The sequence below is a fragment of the Odontesthes bonariensis genome, chromosome 17 (assembly GCF_027942865.1).
Source record: "Odontesthes bonariensis isolate fOdoBon6 chromosome 17, fOdoBon6.hap1, whole genome shotgun sequence".
NCBI lineage: Eukaryota > Metazoa > Chordata > Actinopteri > Atheriniformes > Atherinopsidae > Odontesthes > Odontesthes bonariensis.
This window is the reverse complement of record NC_134522.1, coordinates 12002330-12013622: the sequence shown is the minus strand read 5'-3', so window position 1 is coordinate 12013622 and position 11293 is coordinate 12002330. Positions and strand designations below refer to the sequence as shown.

The 11293-nt window shown below is 40.1% G+C and overlaps 1 protein-coding gene across 3 annotated transcripts in view; it reads right to left on the bottom strand.

Annotated features, from left to right (window-relative positions):
• Nucleotides 1–2589: 2589 nt before the first annotated feature.
• The window catches only part of rcan3 (regulator of calcineurin 3), a 39006-nt gene continuing 30302 nt past the window's right edge, over nucleotides 2590–11293 (bottom strand). For all 3 annotated transcript variants that reach the window (XM_075447722.1, XM_075447723.1, XM_075447724.1), the window contains 3 exons: nucleotides 7942–8115; nucleotides 6689–6860; nucleotides 2590–5688 (listed from right to left, as the gene is read on the bottom strand). In XM_075447722.1, coding sequence (XP_075303837.1) covers nucleotides 5534–5688; nucleotides 6689–6860; nucleotides 7942–8115 — 501 coding nt within the window. In that variant the 3' untranslated portion in view covers nucleotides 2590–5533. The remainder of the gene's footprint in view (nucleotides 5689–6688; nucleotides 6861–7941; nucleotides 8116–11293) is intronic.

The window sequence follows — 11293 nt, the reverse complement described above, 5'->3', positions numbered from 1 at the left end:
GTGCAGCTGTGAAAGCAGACACTGCAAATATGCTTGTGAGTTTGTATTTCTACACTTTGTTTTCATGGGGACAAGTTCAGTACATAAAACTGTTAAATCGTTACACCTAATTTATGAAGAAAAATAAAGCTACATGTGTGCTCGTTTTGTCTGAAAGGAGACATGTCCTTTTTGTATGTAGTTAAATATTAACTATGTGAACTACTTGTTCAAAGGGTATTGGGTGTGTTAAGAGAAAAGATATGCATCACCATTTTCTTTTATTCTGTTGTATTGTATAACAATGAGCTTGTGTGACAGTTCTTATCTGGGCGGGAATCATTTTCACTGGCATTGATCCTCTTAACTGTCCCTTGAGCTACCTGAAAGGTACAGATTCCTGTAGCCTGGTAGAATCTCCTTCAAATCTGTGCCAACAAGGATTGAGCCTCGTGTTACCTCTCGGTGCTAGTTGCTGTCCACGATGGTAACACAAGTTAGTGTTGTGCCACTGTGAAAAAAACTTAAATTGAGCAGAAACGTATTGTCTAGTGTCACCGAATGCGCTGAGAGCGCTATTAATGTGCACAGTGCCGGTGTCTCCATGTTTATCTGTGGTGGCAGATCATGACATAAGCATATAAAAGATGGAGGTCAGATTTCATAGAGAAGAATACGTCTTACAAAATGGGATCCTATCATTGTGTCAATTTCAGTCCAGTAGAAATGGTGTAAACAACCTGTGTGCTACAATGATCTGAATGTGAAATAACAATGGGAATCCTTCAAGCCTCCTTAGGTTTAAAATAAAAGGTTCTCTGTGTAAAAATATAACAAAACTGTAGGGATTTCACCGTGTGCTTCTTAAATGAGCCATTTTATAAACAAAACCTCACTGTTCACCTTATCTTTATCTTGCCAACTCATGACAACATATTGCAGATTTAATACTGAGGTACAGAGACTATGTCGTGTGAATGTGAAGGGTACCTTTAAAAGAATCGCTCATTAACAGCCACCAGAGCCATGTTAACCTGATCTATCCCCTGTAGTAAGTATACGCACATCGTCACGTTCAACAGTAAGGGTCATTGTGAGGAGGAATTCCCCATTCCTTGCAACAAGATGAGAGGGGCTTTTTGTGTCTTAGAGAGCTCAGGGTGGTGCAGAGTACGCCTCATGTCCCAGCTGTTGTCTAGTCCTCACTACCTGAAGGCACTCTTTGTTTTACTTCTGAGTCAGCAGTGACACAGGTGATGTTTTACCTTAGATCACGTGTGCTTCTGTTTTAAACATGCAGAGGTTTCAGCTGTGTGGATGGATAAATTTCCCAAATTGAGAAAAGAAACCTGTGCTTGTACAACATCCTTTTGTGACATCGGAGATATGGGCAGGCCGCGTGTTTTGGCTTTGTTGTTGTTTCTTCCTTCGTGTAATCATACAGGAAATGGATAAGAGAAATCTAATATAACTGGACTCACAAAGCAGCCATCTGTCTTCTCCTCGGGGCTGAGAGCATGAAGCTTCAGCAGTAAAGTTCAAAAGGCTTCTGAAACGCAGGTTATATTGCCGCACGGCTAGCTCACTATTCACGCTATAAATTTCACATACAATGTAGCTCACTGAGAGAATCATTAACTCAACCTTGCAGCTTTTGCCATCGGACTGACCAGACAGAATATTAACTGCTGTTGGGTCCTTGGGGAAAACATGCGTTGCCGTGTTGAGGTGACAGTGCTTGGCCCCAATAAACAGCAAGATTAAACCACATGTCAGTGTGTTGAACAAAGCTTTTACGTGTATGTTAAAGCTTTGTGCAGAACTTGAATCGATACCAAACTAATGGGGTTTCAAACAGTTTGTGTCTCTGTCATGAAACGTGTAATACAAAAGAAAACAGCAAATAAGTGGAGGATTTAAAATAGATGAATGGATAAATATGTATATATTTTATCTATCTAATTTAACGTCAGATCTATTTAAGACACATTCTTGGAGTTTGAAAGTTTTATGCTTGTCATGTATCAGCCAGTCTATGATTTAAATGAACAACAGGATTTGGGGGTTTTAAAACATTTAGCTAAACAACCATAATTGTGGTTCAACTTTGTCATGCATTCATCCAACTAGTCATTGTCAGAGGAATACCGAGTAATCTGAACATATTGTGTGCTTCATTTAAGGCCCTTTGAAATTTAAAACAATTGTGATATTGATTTATTGGCCACTACTTAGAGTGGGACATTTGAGTTTAAAATGGAAACCATGTTAAATGAAAAATCTTCTTAAGGGTCTAAAATTAAATGGAAAAAGTGAACATGACCACAAATAAAATACTAATTTTTAATATTTTGTTGACAGTTCTTTGCAGAAAAATTGCTTCCTGACATCTGAGACCTGTTATATCACCAAAGATAAAGATGCCAGTGTATTGGCAACATCAGCCGATAATATCAGTTGGATATTGCATCAGCCAGGGTTCTATTTGTTGCAATTACTTTCTGCTTAAGCCAACAGGATATGACATTTTTTTGCTTGCTGTTCTGTGTTTCTGAATCAAAAGTGTTGCTGCCAAAGTAGCGAATCATCCAAAATAGACAACACTAAACATGGCTTTTAAGAATAAGTCTTTATGCATTTTTGATGTGAAACAAATGACTATTATACGACACAAGTAGAAGTGGATACTGTCAGAGACAGAGACCATGTCAGAGAAATAAGTACAGAACATGTAAAATACACATACTGGTATTATAGAACTGTAAATTATTGCTTGTTTTGCTACTTTGTTTTCTGGATTCCTACAATACGAGACACGTTATTTAGATTTCAACAGAAACAATACAACAATGACAGTTATAACGGTAGTATTGAGCTTTTTAGTAGACGTTCCCCCAGAAATAAAATCAACATTCAAACTGAGACCAATCTGAACACAACGCCATGACAATTGGTTTTGATCGAGCATCCTCAAGACTTGTCGTTACACTTTTTTTTTTTTATTTGATTTTTTTTCGTTTCCATTACAACAGTGCCAAATGAAGCTATAACAAACCACACATTGGGACCGTATTCGGCAACAACAAAAAAATAACAACCCAAAACACTTTTTATGTACATAAATATACATGTTCTGTTTAAATGTGAACAAAGTGCACCACTTTGAAACACAATTACCACAGAGTAAAAAAAATCTTCACGAGCGTGTTTCCTCTTGCTCCGCTGCTTTCTCTTTATCATCATCCATCCAAACGCTGTCCGCTCCGACGACAGCGACAACTTTCCCCGCGGTGCCACAGAAATGAGCACTCTGCCAACACGGTGCATTTCATAGGACTTTTTTCTTTTCTCAGAAGATAGGATGAATGTTTCTTGTGGACAAACACAAAAAAGAGACATTGTTTTTTTTTGTTCTGCTGTGTCATTCCCGCCACCTGCACGGCACGTCAACACCTTTCGAGAAGTACACTCTCGCCGATTCAAAAGGCCTGAAAGGTTCACACGAGCAAAACTGAAGTGGAGCGTCTCACTCACTGCAATATGCTGGTGAAAAGGCTAACCAGGTGTTCAGCTCAAACTAAAAGAAAAGAAATACACACGAAAGGAACTGAAGAATGTGCTCCCTATTTTGTCTCAAAAAAGACTTTCATGAGGAAGGAAGGAAACATAGAAAACACAGAGTAAAATACTCACATGCACACAGACTTGTCTTTTGCGTATTAATATTGTTGTATAGCAAAAAGTAGTTTTAGAATCCATGCAGCCTAATGACATTAATAAGGTTCAGACTGACCTCTGACACCCAAAAAGCCCAGTTACAAGCATCTGTTAAGTTGCTTCCAAAGATGAAGAATGCAAAATAGGAGAAGTTTAGGTTTTAACTTAAGGATAAACTGTAAGAAAAGTAACCGCCGCAGTTGTGTTGAGAAAACATATTATTTCTCTCTGCTCAGTTTGATCATCCACATCAATGTCTGACTATGAAAAACGATTTCATGCTGCAATGACAATGAGAAGTGAGTGAATGCTTTGGTTGGTGTATGAGTTGGTATCTCATGAGGCAACCTAATTTTCCCTTTTTCTCTGAGAAAAACTGCAAAATCTAAAGGAATCTTTTCTCGACATATGTACAGCAAGAAGCAGTGCAGTCTTCAGGTGCGCAGCAGGAGACGGTCAAGAGCCCCGCAATTGCCCGGAGACATCAAAGAGTTCTCAGTGCAAAACAAGCAGTGTTGGTTTCAGAGGAAACCTGACACATAGAGGGTGGGCTTGATCAAACGATGCAATCAAGACAATAAAGACGTGGAGTACAACAAATAGAATCTGAAAAAAAAAAACACATCCAAAACTCTGAAGAAATGAGGGGGTGAACTGTCCGTGATCCATCAAATCTCCACAAAAGCAGCAAATGCAAATTTGCCATAAAGTTAAAGAATGAACTGTCAATCTTACAAAAATCCGTTCAGCTTGTTTCCCAAAAAGACGTCACTTTAAACTCTGTGCAGGAATATGCACTCGTGTCAGATGCGTCACAGCGTGTCCCTGTCATCACAAACAACGATAGAAAACAAACAAAAAAAACACCTCAGCTCCTCATCTACTGAAGTACGTAGGCATGCAAAAAGTGTCGGGGTATAAAATACATAGTAAGATTACACATCTAGTAGTTTAGCCAAAAACAACACCTCTCCAAACGAAAAGAAAAAAAAAGAAAAAGACAAAAAGCAGTGAAAAAACTAAAAGCTAAACAACCACCACAACTCACATATGGCGTTTCGTGCTTTTTTTGATGTTAAATAGGTTCCTTTTTCTTCATATAACTTGTATTTGTGTTTCTGTACGTATTTTTTCGCAATACAGTATATACATGCAGACAAGAGTGGAAACATCACACACTCAATGTCGATGCAAGCTGAAGCATCAAACTGCAGATATGAACTTGTGTTAAAAAGAAAATTAGAAAATGTATATCTAAGTATATATATGTATGTATATATATATATATATAGACAGACTGAAAACAATTTAAAATAAGAAAATGAAAAAATGTCTTTGCTTTGAGTTGCTGCAAGTCCGCACGTAAAGATTACTGCACACATGACTGTGATACGAAAGGAGAGGTACGGCCAACAGGCTAACTGGCAAGCAAGCTACTGAGCAGGGCAAACAATGAGAGCTGAGTGTGTGTGAGACAAGTGACAGGTGCCTGCGTTGGGACAGGTATTTTCACCCCTCTTGTTGAAAACAGGGGGGAGGGGGTTGGTGGGGTGGAGGCAAGCATGCCCACCGCTCCCCACGCTGTCCGCAGAATGTGATGAGTGTGTGTGTGTGATTCTCATCCATTCCCTTCAAGCCGCCTCATTCAATCGCCACGCTCCTCACAAACACACCGTCTTCGAGCAATGTTCGTTGGTTGGTTTTTGCTTGTTGAACTGAAATGAGGGGCATCGACGCTCTCTGTGAGTGCAGAGACGAGAGAGAGAGGGCAGGTGTGTTGCGGATTTAAAGGGCGGTCGAGGGCCGCGCCGGTGTTGGGTGGGTGGAGGGGCCCCTTCTAGTTGAAGACCTTGGGGGGCCCGTCTGGACGTCTTGTCTGGACAATCTGCTGCTTTGGCCTCGCCGCCTCGTCCTCCTCCGTTTCGCTCTCGCACACATGGACGACGACGCTGGGGGTGGACTCGGTGCCTGCATGGAGTTCATACTTTTCACCTGAAGGGAAGACGACGGATGAAAAAAAAAAAAGAGAAGAAAGCAAGACTTATTAAAAATATATCTGCACAATGACTCCCCATATCTAACATAAAATATTGACAGCACAAGACAAAAAGTTTTTCTGTTGGTTCAGGCGAAGATCGGCACTCGGAGCATCGAATCAAGAGAAAACAAAGAGACCTTTCTGGGAATAGTCCTGTTATTTGTCCTGATGCCACACTCAACAAACTCAGATTGAAAACACAGACTTGCAAGATTGTATCGCAGTTACCATGGAGATGAGATCAGAGAGTTGGCAGAGGAGGAAATTGGTCTAGTAGGATTTCACAGTGGTGCCAAACACAGAGATGGACAGTGAATGGAGTCCTGCTGTTACCGCAGGGAGTTGACAGAGGGAGTCAGTGCACTGTGCTGCAGCCCAGCCCTAATCTGATTTTAGATGGCAGGATGTGAGGCCAGGAACAAAGCTATTTCCTGATGCCTTGATTTCCTATGGCAACGGCAGAAAGTGGTCCTCTGAGCCGGACTGTGTGTGTTTGTGTGTATGTTTGTAACAAAGTGGAAATTTTCTTCATGCTTTTCCGAAATAGCATCTTTCCACCTCATCAGCATTATCACACCCTCATATGGAATCATGGTAATATGCTGTGAATTAGATCCACCACTTGGTCAGTGTTGTGTATGACAACAGATTTGATCAATGAGCTTCAAGTTGGTTTTTCTTTTATTATTATCACTAATACTGACAATCCTGACAAAATGCATGCGCTGAGCAACACGGCTCAGCCGGAAGTGCTGATTTCACATAGAAAAATCTACTTTAAAATGCCATGGCAGGCTTAGAAATTTGGTAAATTAGACCTTCTCTATGAAATTATTTCCTGTTATCTAGGTCACTGTTCATAGATCACTGACTTAAATTAGACACCTTCACTCGTTTCCCTCTGTTGTTCACATTAACATATTTTCATTAAGTCAGTTGAAGGAGAGTACCAACCTGGTCCTAGCTTGGCTACAGCACAGAGCAGGTCGTAGTTGATGACAGGTGTTGCGTCATCGCTCTGGCTCCAGCCCACAGGTGGCGAGGCAGGTGGCGAGATCAGAAACTGTTTAACCGGCTGAGGAGGTGCCAGATACGACTTGTCAATGTCCTCTTCACCATTCTGGATCTATCGGAGGGTGAGAGGAAAATTGATAAGAGGCTGCAGTTTATTTTCTGCATAATAGTCTCCTTTGTCACTGGTTTTATATGTGCATAGTGTCAACATCATGCTATACTGTCCACAAACATAGTTACAAATACAGCAAATACATTTTAAACATGAGTAGTTGCATCTTTAATGCAAAGATCTATAAATGTGGGGAAGTTCTTGTGCCTTTTTCCATATGCCATTGTGCAAGTTATTCACAAGAAAAGTCACAGTTACAGTCTTTTAGTGTCAAATTGGAGACTCATTCCCATGAAGGGATTTTGGCATTTTGATAGCTACCAATTGCTGCAACTACAATGCCTACAAGTGGCCTTTGTCTGAGCTCTAAAATCCTTAATCCTCTTACATCAAAGTACAAAGAGGTGCCGCAGGGGTCATGACTGATGATGCATTTGTGTAAATGAAAGCATCGATTTCAATCAAGTTGACACTAATATTCCCAGGGGACAAAAAGCATGTCAATGTCAGCTATGCTTAAACTGAGCTGAATATTTTTTATTTTGTAAATAAACACTAAAATATGGCCAATTCACTTCTGCTGAAACGATTCAGTCTTAGTAGCTTTCTGGTTCCGTGCACTTTTATCAAAAGCCCCGCTTTTATTGATATCAATGAATGAGTGAAATATAAAAAACAGTTTTTTTCAGTTTTGAAGACATGCCCCTTTGCTCTTCCTGCAATATACCACTTTGTTTTTCTTCACCTCGCTCTCCCCACAGGCTAAATACTGGCGGACACGTACACACAGCTATGGAAGAGAAATCACAAATGTGTTTCTGTGTTGTACTGTATGACTGATGGGTTCTGACAGGAGGGTTTGTGAGTTGAAGAAGCAGCCAAGTGTGGCTCAGAGAAACAAGCCTCACTAAATAAAATAAAAAATTGAGAGGAGCAGGAAGGTGAGTCAGAGCCAACCTCCTTCTCCTCCTCTGTTGTCCAGTTTTTTGTTTGTTCGTGAGTCTGAATGTTGGAGAGAATATAATAAAAAATGCTCTTCCTCAGATTAGCCCCTTCCTCGTACCATTTCCCAGACACTCACTTGAGCAAAGTAAAGTTTTAGCTTCGTGCCGTTGAACTCTGATTCGTGCAGCTCAATGCGAGCGCGGGCCGCTGCCTCTGGGGTGCTGAAGTTGATCCGGACTCTCCTAAAGCTTTTGAACATCTGGAAAGTCGTCTGTTCATCGTAGCTCCTGAATAATGCTTCAAACCTCTCCTACAGAAGATACAAACACAAAAAACAAGTTTGATAAGAGATGTACAATTCTTCATTGCCTAAACCAGAAAAAAATGCTCATTTTACCTACAACATTTTACATATTTTAAATGATTAGGTCCTTTATTTGTTATTACTCATCCATCTAAGAAACAGTTTCAGCAGTAATTACACATGGTGGTGCTTGTCTTTGGGTATAATGTCAACTGAAGCATCTAATTCAATCTCTTTTTGTCTCACTTCATTCTTTAACATATATAGATATTCATATTCAATTCTACTGTATTTAGTGTTCACAATGAATTAAATTTCTGCCCACTATAAAGATAAGATTTTCGAGCAAGCTTGTTGGTGCTTTAAACAACACTAGAGAAGTTTGTGAACCTTAGAATATGTGCTTTGACTAGCTTTGAAGAACATTGAACCTTGTTATGCATATTTGTGAACCTGCAAAACCCGGGGGCTGACATACAACTAGATAGATTGCCATGATAATAATAATAATAATAATAATAATAATAATAATAAAAATAACTAAACACTGTGACAGATGCAGTGAAGTGACCGAGGACAACGAGAAGAAAAGAGACACAAGATAAGAATTAAGACCAGACCGGATTTTTCTGCTGGAGAGATTCCAGAGAAAAAAAACAAAAACAAAAAAAAAGATGACAGACAAATTCAGAGTTAGCTTCATTGTTGCACTATGTAAGTAATAACTGATCTCTTACTGGTAGCTCTCTAGTGTTACAACATTTGCTTTGTAAATGCTACGCAAACAATACACCACATGCAAATCCTTCAAAAATGTAACTCAGAGAAAATCAAACACTCTCATTTTTTTTTTTTGAGTGTGTTTGTTCATCACATATTTGAGAATATAAAAATATCACCCTACATTCTGGCTAGACATTTTTGGTGGCTTCTGATGGCATCTTTGGGCTCAGAAAGAGTCTTCTTTTCGTGACAGAGGTGTTGTATCCCACAACTGTAGGGGAAGCCCTGAATTGCCAGATTCTCTGGTATTAGCTTAAGTTATTCACTTACACCTCACTGTGAGAGTCAGAGACGACTAACTGCTTAACACCATCACAAGTTCATTGGTAAATTTGATTTCCAGCTTTATGTAATTTTGTTGTTGCAGGTGTTGTTTTTTCCTCAGTCCTGTATGTCTCCCTGTTTTGACCTCAACACACTTATCTCCATTTTCTTCCTAAGGCATCACTTTTTGTATCTATACCCCTATGATACATTCCCACGTCTATTTTGCTTTTAAAGCTCAGCTCTCTCCTTGGGCACCAAATTGGCCTCCTCAGCTGTGAACTCAATCAAGCTGCTCAGCAGGAGGGAAAGAGGAAGAGGACCACCAGGAGAGCTGATTTCTAAGTAATCAGTAGTGCAATTCCTTGTTTCCTTGCCGACCATCTCCCAGCAGCAGTAACAACTTCACCATGAGACGAGCCTCCTTTCCAAGAATCAAGGACGGTTTGCCATTCTCATATTAGGGCAGCTTTTTTGTTAATAGTGCGAGTACGATTGAAACTGCTCTTACTTGTGCTATCCTGCAACGATGATGTAACCAGCCAGTGGCTGTGCTTATCACAAAACAATGACATAAATTTGCCTTGAGGGTTTGCATAAAAGCATATTTAAATATGTACAAAAAAAAGAGCACACATTCCTTTCCCTTTATTCCACTCATGTGCTCAGTGACCTGAGAGCCTCATGCTTGCAATCAGTGGCATGAATGTCAATTGGGAACCACTGCTCTCAAATCAGCCCGTAATTCTGTTACTGCGTGGCAGCTTTTATCTGAGCTGATCCTTTTTTCTGTGGCAGCAGGAGAGGAAAAACTGAAATACTCGGAAAAAAAAGAAATGTCCCCGGTTCGGCTGACACAGCAGCTCTCGGGATGGAAAGGGTGCCCGTTACCTGAAGGAGCCCGGGCAGCATGTCGAGATCTGCCTCTGAACATTAGTGACAGCGTGCTGACGGGAGACGGCAGGTACCTGCAAACTCATCACATTGAGATGAGTGTCAGGTTCTGTCAGCCCGGTATCTTTTTGGTGAATCTTAAAACTTTTGCAAACATACATGTACTCCTCCATTGTTTTCACTTGACACAATATAAACTGTACATCCCAGCTGTATGTTTGTCATGTGTGCTACATTTAAAATGATATCGTAATGAATGGTGGACATTTTTGCGAGTCTGTAATAATTACAAAAAACATATGAAAAAAGATATGCATCACTCAAGTACTGTAATAATTCAACATTAGAGCTGAGGATCACATCATCACCCTGTCCGACACCTGCCGAGTGGTAAATGATTCAGCACGCGTGCTGTGGTGTGTTGCTCACTGTTGTCAAACAATCAGGAATTTGAAAAATAAGCAGATTATTTCCCTTCTTGTTTGTATTCCAGTTCCTCTCTCCATGTCGGTGCATCCGGTCCCCTCCTTTCTAAACGCCTCTGGGAATCCGGCTGAATTTCAGAGCCGACTTACCCTGCTTCCCCCTCTTAATAACATGTTTTGTCAGGTTATACTATACAAGATTCACCCTTAAGAAGGAAAAAAGATCAAGTTAGGAAAGTGGGAATATTTTGAGGAGAAATGAGGACGAGCCAGAGGAGAGGGAAGACTGTGTCTAACTTCATTTAAAATTTATCCTCTCACCCCCGTAGTTGTGTATAAATAGCAAGAGGAGCTACACCTAAACAAAGAAAAGCACAGGGTAGACCTGCATTAAGAACCCTTTTCTTTCATTAAAGTCCCAAAGTTCAATCCTAAACTGTACTTTACTTCGTCTCTTTTATACCTCTTTTCAGCATATTTGAGCCATGATCTGTCCCTACTGAAGCTGGAAAAAACAGGGCACATACACCATACATTTTCATGTGTTAACAGCAAATTTCCCACACTTCCTAGTACCTCAATAACAGTGCGGGTTGATAGCTAACAACACTTAAAACTACTTATATCAGTGGTTACACGCATGAGGTAGCATGGAGTAGGATGCATTTGGTTTACCAGAGCTAAAAAGGAAGCTGGTGAGAGTGGTTTGACCCATTACTTTTCTGACACCCAAATGAACGAGTTTGTGTTTCTTTTAAACTTAAAAAAGAGCAATAAACTTTTTTTTCCAATTAACTTTCCAAATGCTAATAGTATTA